The sequence below is a fragment of the Ovis aries genome, chromosome 7 (genome assembly GCF_016772045.2).
Source record: "Ovis aries strain OAR_USU_Benz2616 breed Rambouillet chromosome 7, ARS-UI_Ramb_v3.0, whole genome shotgun sequence".
NCBI classification, from domain to species: domain Eukaryota; kingdom Metazoa; phylum Chordata; class Mammalia; order Artiodactyla; family Bovidae; genus Ovis; species Ovis aries.
Window position 1 is genome coordinate 1601655 of NC_056060.1, and position 17977 is coordinate 1619631.

The 17977-nt window shown below is 41.9% G+C and overlaps 1 protein-coding gene across 8 annotated transcripts in view; it reads left to right on the forward strand.

Moving 5' to 3' along the window:
• EPB41L4A (erythrocyte membrane protein band 4.1 like 4A) overlaps window positions 1-17977 on the forward strand; it is a 287090-nt gene that overhangs the window by 146326 nt on the left and 122787 nt on the right. For all 8 annotated transcript variants that reach the window (XM_060418719.1, XM_027971446.3, XM_060418721.1 and 5 more), the window contains exons 3-4: window positions 5120-5171; window positions 10972-11050. In XM_060418719.1, coding sequence (XP_060274702.1) covers window positions 5120-5171; window positions 10972-11050 — 131 coding nt within the window. The remainder of the gene's footprint in view (window positions 1-5119; window positions 5172-10971; window positions 11051-17977) is intronic.

Sequence of the window (17977 nt, forward strand, 5' to 3'; positions counted from 1 at the left end):
TGTCTGACTTCTGTAATTCCAGTTTCTCTTTGGATCAAGTGCCACCTGTGTGCATATGGATATATACCAAGGAAATTGAATGGCAGTGGGCAGCCTTTGGCTGAGTCTTGAGTCTTCCCTTTTTTGTTGCAAAATTGTAATTTCTAAGTCCTTGTAGACCCTTCATTATGCTTTTTCGCCTCACAAGGAAAGATTATTTTAAAAGTGTACAGATTACCATTAATTTGGAAAATTGTAATAGGTTAACCAGTTTTTCCTGTTACATTTAGCTTAAAGTTTCTTTCCTGTTTTCTTTCTTTAGCTTTTTAGTGCCTGAAAGTCATTCTAGAGGAAAGAACAAACTAAGAAACAAAGGTGGTTTGAGGAGTAAGTTTGTGAAATTTGTTTTTGGGGGATGATGTTGTTAGAAGGACAGATTAAGAGACTCTTTTTGCAATTTCTTTTTACTAGTTTCGAGATGAGATTAGACAGAGTAGTAAGACCACAGGCCTCTGCCCTCCCTCCTTTTTGCCCGAAGCACTTAGTACAGTCTCAGTTCAGTCTCTCAGTCTTGTCCTACTCTTGGCGACTCCATGGACTGCAGCACACCAGGCTTCACTGTCCATCACCAACTCTCAGAGCTTACCCAAACTCATGTCCTCCGAGTTGGTGATGCCATCCAACCATCACCATCTTATCCTCTGTCATCCCCTTCTCCTCCCTGCCTTCAATCTTTCCCAGCATCAGGGTCTTTTCAAATGAGTCAGTTCCTCACTTCAGGTGGCCAAAGTATTGGAGTTTCAGCTTCAACATCAGTCCTTCCAAAGAATATTCAGGACTGATTTCCTTTAAGATAGACTGGTTGGATCTCCTTGCAGTCCAAGGGACTCTCAAGAGTCTTCTCCAACACCACAGTTCAAAAGCTTCAGTTCTTCAGCACTCAGCTTTCTTTATAGTCCAACTCTCACATCCATACATGACTACTGGAAAAACCTTAGCTTTGACTAGATGGAACTTTGTTGGCAAAGTGATGTCTCTGCTTGTTAGTATGCTGTCTAGGTTAGTCATAGGTTTTCTTCCAAGGAGCAAGCATCTTTTAATTTTGTGGCTGCAGTCACCATCTGCAGTGATTTTGGAGCCCCCCAAAATATAACCTGTCACTGTTTCCATTGTTTCCCCATCTATTTCCCATGAAGTGATGGGACCAGATGCCATGATCTTAGTTTTCTGAATGTTGAGTTTTAAGCCAACTTTTTCACTCTCTTCGTTCACTTTTATCAAGAGGCTCTTTAGTTCTTCCTGCCATAAGGGTGGTGTCATCTGCATATCTGAGGTTATTGATATTTCTCCTGGCAGTCTTGATTCCAGCTTGTGCTTCATCCAGCCGGACATTTTGCATGATGTACTCTGCATATAAGTTAAATAGGTAGGGTGATGTACTCCTTTTCCAGTTTGGAACCAGTCTGTTGTTCCATGTGCAGTTCTAACTGTTGCTTCCTTGACCTGCATACAGGTTTCTCAGGAGGCAGGTCAGGTGGTCTGGTGTTCCCGCCTCTTGAAGGGTTTCCCACAGTGTGTCGTCATCCACACAGTCAAAGGCTTTGGCACAGCCAATAAAGACGAAGTAGATGTTTCTCTGGAACTCTCTTGCTTTTTGGATGATCCAACGGATATTGGCAGTTTGATCTCTGCCTTGGCTAGACGGACCTTTGTCAGTGAAGTGTAAGGCCTAAAATTAAGGCCTAGTATTATGTATGCCTTGACATCTGGAGAAAACTGGGAAAGCCTCTCATGGCCCAGTTCCTAAGTCTCCTTCGGAAAGTGCCCCTGTGGGTAGGGTCTCCTTGCCAGATAGCCCTCTGGAACCCCAGCCAGCTGATACACTGGATTTTGTCCTGCGAAACCTGGAGCAAGGATACCTCTACAGGCCTTGGGGAGAGTAAACGGGTGGTGGTGTAAATTGTTCGTGATAACTTGTTACGGCAGTGATAGGAACCTGATGCAGGTGTTTATGGTTGAGTGTGTTTTCCTCTGTTTTATCTTATTTGAAAAATCCAGGGAGAGTCTAACCTTTTTGTTAACATGGTTTGCAAGAAACAATCCACCCACCTAATGTTTCCATTTTGTAGGAAGCAGCCCTGGCTTTATCTAGGGGAGAAGGTCTGCTCTGTGTCTAACACACAGCTGAGCATTTGGATTGATTTTTACTCTATTTTAGTGAATCAGTGTTTCCTGAGAACCATTTATTTTTTAATACCAAAGCCACATCTTTAGTCATTGTGAATTCCAAAAGCGATTCACTGATTATTACCTCTTCTTCAAACACCGTAAGTTAAAAGTAAGTTTTTCTAGACTTTCAAAAATTAAGACATGATAAGAGTGGGATGATGGACATTGTGTTATAAGTTGCTGCTGCTGCTGCTGCTGCTAAGTCACTTCAGTCGTCTCCGACTCTGTGCAACCCCGCAGACGGCAGCCCACCAGGCTCCCCCATCCCTGGGATTCTCTAGGCAAGAACCCTGGAGTGGGTTGTCATTTCCTTCTCCAATGCATGAAAGTGAAAAAGTGAAAGGGAAGTCGCTCAGTCGTGTCTGACTGGTAGCGACCCCATGGACTGCAGCCTACCAGGCTCCTCCGTCCATGGGATTCTCCAGGCAAGAGTACTGGAGTGGGGTGCCATTGCCTTCTGCGGTTATAAGTTGCTACCCATTTATATTGATGTGTCTGTGTGTTATTCGCTCACTCATGTCCGACTCTTTGCAACCCCACTGACTGTAGCCCGCCAGGCTCTTCTGTGCATGGGATTCTCCAGGCAAGAATACTGGAGTGGGTTGCCATTTTCTTCTCCACGGGATCTTCCCGACCCAGGGATTGAACCCAGGTTTCCTTCAATGCAGGCAAATCCTTTACCATCTGAGCCACCAGGGAAGCATATATATTTGTCAAATATATAAGATGAGGCAGAAGGCTTCTTTTTCTTTCAGTGATTTTATTTCTCAAAGGTGATGGGTAATTCAATATGTTTATATTGGTTACCTTTTGAAAAAGTAAGAAAATTTGAAACAGCTCTGTGAGTGGCAAATAGTGAGGATTATGTATACATGAATAGAGTTAAGTATTGTGATAAAATCTGTAATAAAATGATTATGATACTCATTTAGGATGAGTGATTTTTATTATATGTAAATAGGAATAAAAGGTAAGGGGATTATATAAAATATTATAATTATTTATAATTACTGGTACTGTAACACAGCAGAGTGAGCATTTCTGCCCTTGGTGAAGCGGCAGGAAAAGGGGTGCTGGGCCAAAAGGTTCTCTGAGGCTCCTTTTGTGGTTTGTTATTCCTGACCCAGGGTGATTAAGAGAGAGTGAATGTTTTCATTGTGAATGTTTTGCCTGGACAGACACAAGAGTGCTAAGAATACAGTGGTTCAGGTTGGACTAGCTCCTGCCTCCATGCTATGAGAGTTTCCCCTTCTTCATCCAGTAACAGGGTAAAATGGAAACCGTGGAAACTGGTTAGCTTGGCCCTTGGAACCGCCAACATTGGCAAGAAGAGTGGGGTGAAGGTTCCACCTTGCCCGCTCCCCTGACTTAACAGGCACTGGGATCCCTTTGACTGTGTGCTTCTGTGGGAACTCGGGGCACTTCCGCCCGCTTTGTCCTTGCTCCTCCTCTGCTCTTCCTCCAGATGAGGCAGAAAGCTTGTTTCTTTTCCTTTCAGTGATTTTATTTCACAAAGATGAGATTTAAAGGAAGGCCTCTCGACAGGGCCCCAGATTCTCCCATTACTGTCTAAAATTCTGTCCTCTGAAGATTAATTTGAATTGATAAGCAAGTATCTTAAGACTGGCTAATGATACTTATTAAGAATGACCATCACACCTTAATGCTAATCATCGCTAGCACGTGTGGCATACTCAGTGTGAGCCAGGGGCTACTATAAAGCCTCTGCAGGGCGTAATTGACTTCATCCTCCCAGCGAGCCTATGCAGAAGGTTCAGAGAGAGACGCCCAGCGCTTGCGTGTGTGCTGAGTCTTCCGTCCTGTCCAGCTGTCTGCAACCCTGTGGACTGTAGCCCACTAGTCTCCTCTCCCCATGGGATTCTCCAGGCAAGAAGACTGAAGTGGGTTGCCATGCTCTCCTCCAGGGGATCTTCCCAACCCAGGGATCAGACCCATGTCTCTTGAATTGGCAGGCAGGCTCTTTACTGCTGGGCTTCCCCGATAGCTCAGTTGGTAAAGAATCCACCTGCAGTGCAGGAGATCCCAGATCAATTCCTGGGTCGGGAAGATCCTCTGGAGAAAGGATAGGCTACCCACTCCAGTACTCAGACTTCCCTTGTGGCTCAGCTGGTAAAGAATCCACCTGCAATGCGGGAGACCTGGGTTTGATCCCTGGATTGGGAAGACTCCCTGGAGAAGGGAAAGGCTCCTTACTCTAGTGTTGTGGCCTGGAGAATTCCATGGACTGTATAGTCCATGGGGTCACAAAGAGTCGAACATGACTGAGTGACTGTCACAATTCTTTACCACTAGTGCCACCTGGGAAGCCCCAAGATGTCCAGTAACTGGTTCCAAGTTATATGGTGATGAATGAGGGGAGAGGATGGAATCCAGATAGGTGTGCTCTGGGACTTGAACCCTCACTCCCTGAACTGGGCCTCTTCTCCTAGATATGATTTGATTAGATTGCTTTCTTCCTTACACCTGGCAGAGATGCTTGTCAGGGATGGGACTGGAAATGAACAGAGAAAATTTTACGGAGAGACGTGTCTGTAGGGGAGTTGCTGTGGGGATGCTGGAAAGAGATTTGGGTGGCATTCTCTGCAGCCAAAGACTGTAAGAAACTCACTCATCATCATCTTGATGTTGCTGATCTTATAACCAACATGAGAATTCAACCAAGAACCCAGCATGTACTGTTTCTTTTCTCTCCCAACACTGATGTCATTTCTCTTTTAATGTTCTAGCAGCAGAAAATTCTTATGTATCTTTGTGTGTATATATCATAAATCAAATGTTTTATTTAATATTTAAATGTAATTAAAAAAATAACACTTTGCAAATATTCTTGAAGAGAAGGCCAATGAAATGCAACTAATTTCTGCAATTACTCTTTTCTTCCTCACACCAGTATTGGCTGGATCCTGCGAAAACCCTGTCTGAACACAAAGAACTGATCAACAGTAGGTATTTGATTTTAATTTTGTTGAAATTTGAAAATGATGTAATGTCCATGATTAGATGAGTGCAGAAATAGGCTGTAAGACCACAGGTGTGAATATTAGCACTTGAGTGCCAGAGTATGGAATGGGTGTTTATACATTGCTCAGTCTCTCGAGACTCTGATTAGATTGTGTGGATAGGGACTCTGAGGAGATGTGAGTGTTGAATTTTGCTTTCAGGGGCACCTGGCCTGGACTTCTGTCTGTGATTTTTCCATTGCTTTTGAAATTTCACCTTCAGACAGAAAAAGCAGAGAGGCACTGATTTGAAAAGCAAGTGGGCACTGGATATGTTAAAGTGCTTGAGTTTCTTGGGTTAAAGCGTGGTATTGCCGTTTACATTGTTCGCTCGGTCAGTGATTAAGGAGTGCCCTCATAACCTGAAAGATTGCTCTGAATTCATAAAGGATCCATCTATTTTGGTTTTGACTTTATCAATATGAGTCTACTAATTGACTCAGAAGTCTAATTAATGTTATAGTCATTGATTTTCATAACAAGTTTTTATTTATAAATGTACTCCTGCCACGTACTTGCAGCCCTTAAGTGTGTAGAAGAGTAGTTATTTTTAAATCATCTTTATTATTAAAATTATTAGTAAAATGTGCAACATAAGATGCACCGTGTGAACCATTTTGGCGTGCACAGTTCAGCAGCATTAAACACACTCATACTGGTTTGTAGCCATCACGGGTAACCATCTCTGAAACTCTTTTGTCGTCCCAAACTGAAACCGTGTCATTAAACTATTTTGCTGAATTATTGCTGATAAGACCTAGAGGATTCTTCTGGTCTTCCTTACCCCATTCTGAGTCTGTACTTTTCCTGTGTATTGATTCATTCCTTGGGGTAAAATGGGTCACATGGTGCTCTATGGACCCCACGGGCAGGAACAGAGCTGTGCCTCAGGAAGGAATTGGGAACTAAGAGCTGCAAAATTGTCAGGAACTCAGCACATACCATTTCTCTGAACATTAGCATCATTTTTGTTTCTCTCTGTGGTCTGGCTCTTTTTGCCCCTCCATGTCTGTGCTGGAAACCTCCACAGTTTCCAAGTTATAGCTCTAACCACAAGCAGAGGCGAACTGGCTGTCTCTGAATTGCAACTCCAAACTCTTGGGAGGGTGTTTGGCCAGTTTGCATTAGTAGCTCACTTCACTCCACTCAGCTGTGTCTAGGCTTTTCCAAGGTCAGTACAAACACAGTTGGTAGGGGGCCAGCATTCTGGATGAGAATGGGCAACAGGTTTCAGAGATGGGGCTGGTGGCCTATGAAATGAGAAAGCACCCTCAAAATATATACCTTAGACATCAAGTTCTGCCTCTTCAGCCTACTCAAGAGAAAGTCCTAATCAGAAAGGGTTTGCGACCTGCCATGGATGAGAAGCTGTGGTATTGGAGGGATGACCAAAGCCCTGACCATCTGACTTCTCATTCCACGTGCTTCCTGAGTGAGCAAACTGCCCACTGAAGCTGAGAGGAAGCAGGAGGTTCATGTGATTAGATGTGAATGCAGATAACTTCCATGAGGTATCCTGATATGAATGGTAGATGCTCCAGTTTAACAAGTCTCATCCCTCAGGATCTAGAAATCTGCACTTTCCCAAAAGATTCAGGTAGAATAATAAATACAGTAAATTCTTGTCCATTTCAACCACTTACTTAAAAAATACTAGTTCAATAATTAGAAAAATTTTAGTATTTTAAAGCAGATTTCTATGCAAATGTGGAGAAAAATGTAAATTATTTTAAAGTATATTATTCAAGTGTTCCTTTAAAAGCATTTGAAGTATCTATTTCTTTACATGGTATAAAATATTGTGTTTAATATCTATAATCTGTAACGCAGTTACAGTTTTTAACTGCATTTCTTAATGCAGTTATAACTTTCTCATCTTAAGTAAATGTCATCCTGTCAAAAATTTGATGTACAGGAAGAATGAAACACTGATATTACAATTGAATGGAGAAGGAAATGGCAACCCACTCCAGTATTCTTGCCTGGGGAGTCCCATGGACAGAGGAGCAGCCCTGGACACGACTGAAGCGACTTAGCAGCAGCACAGCAAGTGAAGAATGCATAATTTATTATTTTATAAGATAGTTTGAAAATTAATGAAGGAGAATGCCTCTCACATCTCCAGCAGATAAGTCAGAAGGAATATCTGTAAAAATGACAGAATATTTTCTAGTCACTGTAATTCTCATTGGTAAATTTTGATTTAGATATCCTGAGCTAAGTTCAGTTCAGTCGCTCAGTCGTGTCCCACTCTTTGAGACCCCATGAATCGCAGCACGCCAGGCCTCCCTGTCCATCACCAACTTCCGGAGTCCACTCAGATTCACGTCCATCGAGTCAGTGATGCCATCCAGCCATCTCATCCTCGGTCGTCCCCTTCTCCTCCTGCCCCCAGTCCCTCCCAGCATCAGAGTCTTTTCCAGTGAGTCAACTCTTCGCATGAGGTGGCCAAAGTACTGGAGTTTCAGCTTTAGCATCATTCCTTCCAAAGAAATCCCACGGTTGATCTCCTTCAGAATGGACTGGTTGGATCTCCTTGCAGTCCAAGGGACTCTCAAGAGTCTTCTCCAACACCACAGTTCAAACGCATCAATTCTTTGGCGCTCAGCCTTCTTCACAGTCCAACTCTCACATCCATACATGACCACAGGAAAAACCGTAGCCTTGACTAGACGGACCTTAGTCAGCAAAGTAATGTCTCTGCTTTTGAATATGCTATCTAGGTTGGTCATAACTTTCCTTCCAAGGAGTAAGCGTCTTTTAATTTCATGGCTGCAGTCACCATCTGCAGTGATTCTGGAGCCCCACAAAATAAAGTCTGACACTGTTTCCACTGTTTCCCCATCTATTTCCCATGAAGTGATGGGACTGGATGCCATGATCTTCGTTTTCTGAATGTTGAGCTTTAAACCAACTTTTTCACTCTCCTCTTTCACTTTCATCAAGAGGCTTTTAGTTCCTCTTCACTTTCTGCCATAAGGGTGGTGTCATCTGCATATCTGAGGTTATTGATATTTCTCCCGGCAATCTTGATTCCAGCTTGTGCTTCTTCCAGCCCAGCATTTCTCATGATGTACTCTGCATAGAAGTTAAATAAGCAGGGTGACAATATACAGCCTTGACATACTCCTTTTCCTATTTGGAACCAGTCTGTTGTTCCATGTCCAGTTCTAACTGTTGCTTCCTGACCTGCATACAGATTTCTCAAGAAGCAGGTTAGGTGGTCTGGTATTCCCATCTCTTGAAGAATTTTCCACAGTTTATTGTGATCCACACAGTCAAAGGCTTTGGCAGAGTCAATAAAGCAGAAGTAGATGTTTTTCTGGTACTCTCTTGCTTTTTCCATGATCCAGCGGATGTTGGCAATTTGATCTCTGTTTCCTCTGCCTTTTCTAAAACCAGCTTGAACATCAGGAAGTTCACGGTTCACGTATTGCTGAAGCCTGGCTTGGAGAATTTTGGGCATTACTTTACTAGCGTGTGAGATGAGTGCAGTTGTGCAGTAGTTTGAGCATTCTTTGGCATTGCCGAGGCTATTATCATTAAAGGCCTTGAAATCAGTCTTCACAAAAGGTAGATTAGAGGATTCCCAGTTTCTGGCTTCTATTTTGCTAGAGTTAAACATTATTAACTTACTTTACATAAATGATTTCTTAAAGATAGACCTGAAAAGACATAGATCAAGATAATAATCTAGGAATTTGCTTCATTGGCACCTGATTTTTATAGTCAGCTTTAGATTAAGAAGCTGAAAAATACCTGGGCAGACATATCCTTGCTCCAGAATTTCCAGTTCTTTAGCCTTCAGTTGATGTACAAAACAGTGATGTGTGTATGAATTATTTAACCTTACTCTGAAGTGGTATGATTTTTGTCCCTGAGAGCCTGTGTGCAATAGTTGGCAGCAAGCACTAAACTCTCGGTATTAGCAAATGTGGTTCTCACTTTTGGGATCTTGGGTGAGTTGCTTTACCTCCTTGGAGCTTTTCCTGTCTTACACATGTTACCAGGTGCATGCTGGGAATCAAATGTTAAGGAAACATTTTTGAACATTATCAGATACAATCAAATAGTAACTTGTGTATTTGGACATAAGACATTTTATATGTAAGTGGATAAAGAAGAGCTGATTTTGGCCAAAAGTCCTTAGAGAAAGTTAGTCCAAACTGAATGTTTTTAACTATATGTTTTTCAAACTTCTGCTTAACTGCTTATCACCAAACACATTTGAACTGACTAGGCTTGGCATGGCAACCTGCTCCAGCGTTCTTGCCTGGAGAGTCCCAGGGATGGGGGAGCCTGGTGGGCTGCCGTCTATGGGGTCGCACAGAGTCGGACACGACTGAAGCGACTTAGCAGCAGTAGGCTTGGTCAGTAGTGTGGAATCTGTCATGTTCTGGGGAATAAAAGCAGCTCTGGAGTCTGGACAAGGCCTTCTTCCCTTTGAACACCATGTCAGCAGCATCTGTGCTCCTCACATCCCCAGATATGTGAACCCTTGTGGCCCTGCACGCACAGGCAGACCCACCTACTTAGTAACACAGAGCTTAATTGCCACAGATTAGCGGAGGATGGACTTCCTACTCTTCTGAATATTTAATAATCCATGCCTCCTTGACATCTGTGTTCAAGGGTGAAGTTATATTTGTCAGAAATAAAAACACAATGATTAAGTAAACATAGAAATTGAACATATGGAATCAACTCTAGGGATAAATTATAACAAAATTTCTTTTAACATTTAGTTTCTCAAGACGCTCCAGCATAAGGAGGGCCTTATACAGGAAAGCGTAGGCTAGGGGAGAGAGGTGGTAGGGCCCTAGTGTTGGTTGTCTTGTGTGTGCCATAGCATATGTGTCAGAATAATAATAAATAATAACATCACTCATATGTTATAAATGTATTATGACTTTGTTACCTGTTGTTCTGTGTAACTTCCTCTCCCTAGCTTTTAATTTGTAACTTTATTTACTTAGTTAAAAATGAAAATAGACTGTATGTCTGTCATACAGTATCCGAGACTGCTCAGATAAACAGTTGCGTAGTACCATGTATATGTCCTGTGGTTGACTTAAATAGTCTGCCTGCAGCTGAGCATTTAAATTGTTTCTAGCTTTTTGCTGATTTTAGTGAGTACCTTTTGCAGTAGTTAGTGGTAGGAGTGCAGTGAATTCGGGGGTGCCTACATCTCTTGGAGATCCTGATTTCATTTCCTTTGGATAAACACCTAGCGGTGGGATTGTTGGCTTACATGGTAGCTCTCATTTTAACTTTCTGAGCAACTTCCGTACTGTTTTCCCTAATGGTTCCATTAATTTATGTCCCAGCCAACAGTGTACAGAGTTCTTCTTTCTTTACACCGTCACCAGCTCTTTTGTTTTTCTGACAATAGCCATTCTTATAGGTGTTCGTTCTTATAGGTGTGAAGTAATGTCCTAATGTGGTTTTGATTTGCATTTTCCTGATGATTAGTGATGTGGAATATCTTTTCACCTATTGAATATCTTTGGGCATTTGAACGTCTTCTTTGGAAACATATTTATTTAGTTTTCATATTTTAATTGGGTTATTTGTCTTTTGCTATTGAGTTGTGTGACTTCCTTATATATTTTGTATTAACCCCTTATCCAGTATATGGTTTGCAAATATTTTTGATGAGTGTAATTTTTAATAGTTGTGTTATACTACACTACTACTTTGGCAAATTTATAATGTGAAATTTAATTTTTATTTCTTATTTTAGCTGGACCTCCATATACTTTGTATTTTGGTATTAAATTCTATGCCGAAGATCCATGTAAACTTAAAGAAGAAATAACCAGGTATAGTACTGACTTTGCTTTTGATCAGTAATGTATGGCATATACAGAAGGCTTTATTTAAAACAAGTTGGAGTCAAATGCTGGGAAGGTGTCTGCATGTGCTTTGTAAGCATTTCCTGTGAGAGTTAAATTTAAACTCGCAGTGGATGAGGCAGTTCAGCGTCTGGTGATAGATGTGCTTGAACAATGACATGGACTGGGTGACGTGATAATAGATTCTGCATCTGCTGTGATGGGATATTTCTGTATCGTTACTGTGAAGGATACAGTCAGCCTTGTAGTCATGTGAAAGTAGCCATATGAATATGTAAACGGAAGATATAAATATATCTTAAAGTTTATTGAAGTATAGTTGAATAACAATGTTGTGTTATGTTCTGCTGTACAGCAAAGTTGATTCAGTTATTGCTATTGCTCACTCAGTCATGTTTGATGCTTTTTGGCCTCAGGGGCTGTAGCCCACCAGGCTCCTCTGTCCATGGGATTTCCCAGGCAAGAATACTGGGGGGAGGGGGTGGTGATGCCATTTTTTCCTCCAGGGGATCTTCCCGACCCAGGGATTGAACATCTCTTATGTTCCTGCACGGGAAAGCTGGTGATTTACCAGCTATATATCACTAGCGTCACCCGGGAAGCCATGATTCAATTATACATATACGTTTATATTCTTTTTCGTATTCTTTTCCACATGGTTTACTACAGGCTGTTGAATACAGCTCCCTGTGCTATCCCTGTGTGCTAAGCAATGAGTAGGGCCTTACTGTTTATCCGTACTATAATATACACAATAGTGTGCACCTACTAATCCCAAAACCCCTCTCTGCCCGTCTTCCTCCGTGGCAACCACAAGCCTGTTTTCTGTGTCTGTTTCCGTTTTGTTTTAAATTCATTTATGTAGGGACGATATTTTGATGCTGAGCTTGCATGTGTAAATATAAACTTGAAGAGCTACTTAGTTCTCTGTAATTGTTGTAGCTTAAACATTATCTGTTCAGAGATTTCATTCATCTCTACGGAAAATGAAAAGATAATTGCTTTTAGTATTAAGGGAGAGAGAAAACCCAGTAGTTTATAATGTATTACTTCACCTTCATCACTGACTATCTTACTTCAGTTAAGGCAGACTTTCTGATTGGTGTTGATTATATTGGTAACACAGTGCGTGCCAGCATTTGAGAGTGGCTTATAGAGAGCAGACAGCGGCGTCCTGTTTTCACTTATTCCGCTGCGACCTGCCTGCGTGCATTCCTGTGTGCCCAGTCGTTTCAGTTGAGTCTGACCCTCTCTGACCTCGTGGACTGTAGCCCGCCAGATTTCTCTGTCCATGGGATTGTCCAGGCAAGAATTCTGGAGTGGGTTGCTATGCCCTCCTCCAGGGGATCTTCCTGACACAGGACTCAAACTCGCATCTCTTGCCTTGTAGGCGAATTCTTTACCCACTGGGCCACCTGGGAAGCCTGACCTGCCTACATGTGGTACAAAAACAGAAGCGTTTCCCTAACTTACCTTTAAATGGTCAGTTTTCCTAATGAACCCATCCGGGCTTGAGTAGAACCCAATGCGTCATTCAAAGAACTGGAAATCATACCTTTGGTTATGAAGACAGTCTGTGGTTCTGTTTCTGTTCCGTCCTTTTATCTTCTTCCTTAGAAGTCTTATTCCTTTGACTTCCTTTTGTCTTGATTTGTCTCACTCTCACAGAAAAGAGAGAAGGTCAGCTATGGGACCTCTGCTATTCTGCTCTGAAGTATTGTAATTAGGCCTCGTTTTTAGAACTGTGCTGACATCTGCTTTCCAGTCTTGCATCGCTACATTGCTCGTGAGCGCTTGGAAAGGCAGGACTGCCTCTAGGCTTTCTCTGAGCAAACCTCTATGGGAGAAGCAACGTGTGCTGGGGAAAGATTCAGCTGAGGGTCCTATTTACACTAGAGTTTCATGAACAGTCTCTGCAGTCAAGAGTGATTCTAGTTGAGGTTTCTGGGGAACCTGAGTCCAAGTGATATAGAGGCAGATTTGTATCTGTAAGTGATCAGGGATTACAGGGCACAACATTTTATGAAAATACAAAGGAAGTTCTTCATTTTGATGTTATCAGTAACTTCTCTGTGACTCCGTTTCCTCACTTATAATATTGGAACTGGACCTGCCTCATGCTTTCCTGGTGGCTCAGAAGTAAAGAATCCGCCTGCCAGTGCAGCAGACTTGTGCTCAGTCCCTGGGTGGGGAAGATCCCCTGGAGGAGGAAATGGCAACCCACTCCAATATTCTTGTCTGGCAAATCCCATGAACAGAGGAGCCTGGTGGGCTAAGGTCCATGGGGTCGCAAGACTCCGCCATGACATAGCGTCTAAACCACACCTCCACCACATGTCTTGTGAGGTTTTTTATAAGTGTTAAATGGAATAATGTATGTGAAGCTCTTTTAAGTTGGTTTTATTGGCTCACAGTTCAGTGGGTGATAAATGCTAGCACTACTATTTTCTTCTCTCTTTTCTCTGACAGTTCAGTTAGTTACATCTTAAGTGAGGGTTAGAGTCCAAAAGAGTGCTTGATTTAGTGTTAAGGGAGAAAAAGAGTAGTGTTTTCTAATAATGCATTCAGTTCAGTTCAGTTCAGTTGCTCAATCGTGTCCAACTCTTGCAACCCCATGAATCGCAGCACGCCAGGCCTCCCTGTCCATCACCAACTCCCGGAGTTGACTCAAACTCACGTCCATCGAGTCGGTGATGCCATCCAGCCATCTCTTCCTCTGTCGTCCCCTTTTCCTCCTGCCCCCAGTCCCTCCCTTTTCCAGTGAGTTAACTCTTTGCATGAGGTGGCCAAAGTACTGGAGTTTCAGCTTTAGCATCATTCCTTCCAAAGAACACCCAGAGCTGTTCACCAAATACTGATGATGCATAGAAATTTCCTTGTAGAATCTTCTAATGGCTCATTAGCAGAATACATGGATTTGTTTGTAATGTACAACCCCACAATATATTGAATGAAACCTTTTTTGTTTCAAGTTTTAGACCAGGTCATGTAATAACCAGGCAATATAGTTAGCTTACAGTTAGTGGCCATGATCTATGATAATTTGGTTTTATTGTACAAAACATACAGTCAAATTTAGGTAAGTTAAATATGCATTTAATGTGCTACTATTATATACTCTTGTTGTTTAGTTACTAAGTCATGTCTGACTATTTGTGATCATCTATGGACTGTGGCCCACCAGGCTCCTCTGTCCATGGGATTCTCCAGGCAAGAATACTGGAATAGGTTGCCATTTCCTTCTCCTCTTAGTATATCCTAAAGATAAAATCACTGATTTGCATGAATATGCTAACTTAAATGGTTAGGCATAATAGACCTTAAAAAGGGAGTCAATTACACAAGATAATTTTTGCAAAAGCAAAAAGGAAACCAAAAGACAAAATCCTCCAAAATAAAAGCATACTTCTGTTTGCATTTTCACCTTGAATCTTTACCTTGCTTCAGTTCTTTGGAAAATTGTTTCAGCCTATTCTGTATTGGCTCTTAGATTTTTAAATTTTTATTTCTTCACTTTCTCTCTTCTGTTTCTTTTTTTAAAAATCAAATTAAAATTTTAAAACTGGAAGTGTAGTTGATTTAGTGTTTCAGATGTATGGCGAAGTGGTTCATTTATACAGACATAATACAAATGTGTATATATGTAATTCTTTTTCAGACTCTTTTCTGTTATAGATTATTACAAGATACTGAACATATTTCCCTATGCTATATAGTAGGTCTTTGTTGTTTATCTATCTTGTATATATACTTTGCAATTTGTATGTAAAAAATAGCTATAGTAAACACACTTTTACTTATTCTTTATATATGTAGATCTTTTGAAAATCACACAATGTCATACATATTGTTACAGACCTCTTTCACCATCTAACCCATTTGTTATACTCCTGCCCTTGTGGATAGCTATCCAGGTTGTTTCATTTTAAAATTATAAGTAGTGCTGCACTAAGTACATAAATGATCATATTAGATGAAGGATTCCAGAAGGACATTGTATTTAGGGGGAAATTTTTTTTTTTTAGGTGAGTGAGATACATTAAAAAATAAGGTTCCAGACTATGAAAAATATAAGTTAATAGAATTGCTTCAACTCGGAGTACCTACTGTTTGCTCTAAAATGTTTTCGGATAGTAAATGAAGTTGGGGGCTTCTGAGGTCATATATCCTACACTCCATTTTTATAAAAAGTTCCTGAAATGTCAGCCAGCTTCTTAAACATTTTTAAGAGAGGAAACTTTACTGCCTCACAAAGCAGTAGGAAGTTCAATAAGAACTAAAAGATCTCTCGAACCTCTGTCCTCAGCACTAGGTATTCTTTCTAGCTTTATGCAAATAGATCTAAACTCTGTCTTTTTCAGTTCTTTAAATACTTCGTGTCCTCGTGGGATCTGTTAAACTTATTTTCAATTCTGATTCAAAATATTATAACAAACTTCCATGTATTATGTATCACTGATAGCTCGGTACTTTCTGCAGATTTTGTCAGCATAATACACATATTTGTTAAGGCAGGCTGTGGGGTCAGGTTGGGCTTTGCAGCCTTACTCTGCCATTCACTGGTTGTGTTAACTTGAGAAGACTGCATAACCTTTTTTAAAGTCTCAGTTTTCTCATCTGTAAAATGGCATTATTGTATTTCTTCAAAAAGAGGACAGGAAGAATATATTACATATTACAAGCAAACTTGGGTGTGTGTGTGTGTTCACTCACCCAATTGTGTCTGACTCTTTGTGACCCCATGGACTGTAGCCCACCAGGCTCCTCTGTCCATGGGATTTTCAAGCAAGAATACTGGAGGGAATTGCCATTTCCTATTTCAGGGGTGAAGTATCAATAACCTCAGATATGCAGATGACACCACCCTTATGGCAGAAAGTGAAGAAGAACTAAAGAGTGTCTTGATGAAGGTGAAAGAGGAGAATGAAAGGCTGCCTTAAAACTCAGCATTCAAATAACTAAGATCATGGCATCTGGTCCCATCACTTCATGGCAAATAGATGGGGAAACGGTGGAAACGGTGTCAGACTTTATTTTTTTGGACTCCAAAATCACTGCAGATGGTGACTGCAGCCATGAAATTAAAAGATGCTTGCTCCTTGGAAGAAAAACCTATGACTAACCTAGACAGCATATTAAAAAGCAAAGACATTACTTTGCCAACAAAGGTCCATCTAGTCAAAGCTATGGTTTTTCCAGTAGTCATGTATGGATGTGAGGGTTGGCCCATAAAGAAAGCTGAGCACCGAAGAATTGATACTTTTGAACTGTGGTGATGGAGAAGACTCTCAAGAGTCCCTTGGACTGCAAGGAGATCCAACCAGTCTATCCTAAAGGAAATCAGTCCTGAATATTCATTGGAAGGACTGATGCTGAAGCTGAAACTCCAATACTTTGGCCACCTCGTGTGAAGAACTGACTCATTTGAAAAGACCCTGATGCTGGGAAAGATTGAAGGCAGGAGGAGAAGGGGACGACAGAGGGTGAGATGGTTGGATGGCATCACTGACTCAATGGGCATGAGTTTGAGTAATCTCTGGTAGTTGGTGATGGGCAGGGAGGCCTGGCGTGCTGCAGTCCACGGGGTTGCAAAGAGTTGGATATGACTGAGTGACTGACCTGAGCTGAACTGATTCCAGGGGATCTTCCTGACCTAGTGATCGAAGCCAGGTCTTCTGAGTCGCCTACTTTAGTAGGTAGATTCTTTTACCACCATGCCACCTGTGTAAAAATGTAACTGTTCAGTAGATGGTAAGGGTAGATAAAATGAATTATCTTATGTGTTTAAATTACTGATTAAAAATTAGGGAAGAGGACTTCCCTGATGGTACAGTGAATAAGAATCTGCCTGCCAGTGCAGGGAACAAAGATTCCATTCCTGGTCTGGGAAGATCCCATTAGTGGCCAGGCAGCTAAGCCCGTGCACCACAGCTGCAGAGCCCGCATGCAGCTAGGGCCCTCGAGCCACCACCACTGAGCTCATCTGCCTAGAGCCTGTGCTCAGCAGCAAGAGAAGCCATTGCAATAGAAACCCTCACGCTGGAACCAAGAGCAGTTCCTACTTGCTGGGACAAGGGAAAGCCTGCACGGCTTCCCCCACCCCCACCCCCCACACACACAGATTAGGGAGGAAAAGACTGGCTTGGAGCCCTGAAGATAGGTCTTCCAGGTTAAGTCAATCCATTAATCAGAACATCCTACCACTATCCTCTAGCCTGCATTTCTTGAATTTGTACATAAAGACAGAATTCACTCACTGACTCCCCTCCCGTTGAATAATATGTGGAGCATTGTTGCCCATTGCACTGAGGACCAATGAAATTTAGTAGTGACCAAGGGAGAGCTGTGGTTTCAGTCATCTGGAGAGAAAGGACAGAGAATGAGTGAGGAAAGGAGTCTGCCTGTTGCTTTGCTGACAAACCTTGTGGCTTCCCCCTGTGGCTCAGTGGTAAGAATCCACCTTCAATGCAGGAGACTCAGGAGATGTGGGTTCGATCCCTGGTTGGGGAAGATCCCCTGGAGAAGGAAATCTCAACCCACTCTGGTATTCTTAACTGGAAAATCCCACTGACAGACTAGCCTGGTGTATTACAGTCCATAGGGTCACAAAGAGTCAGGACACGACTGAGACACTGATCTTGTTGCCATTGAAATTTTAACTCTTCCTAAAAAGAGAGTCATGTTAGCTCCAAATAACTTGTTCACGATGAATAACTTCTAAAAATAAGCGTTTGTTTTTTAATATTTTATTGTACTTTGTTAGAGATTGACATTTGGAGACGGCAGTGGCACCCCACTCCGGTACTCTTGCCTGGAAAATCCCATGGACGGAGGAGCCTGGTAGGCCGCAGTCCATGGGGTCACAAAGAATTGGACACAACCAAGCGACTTCAC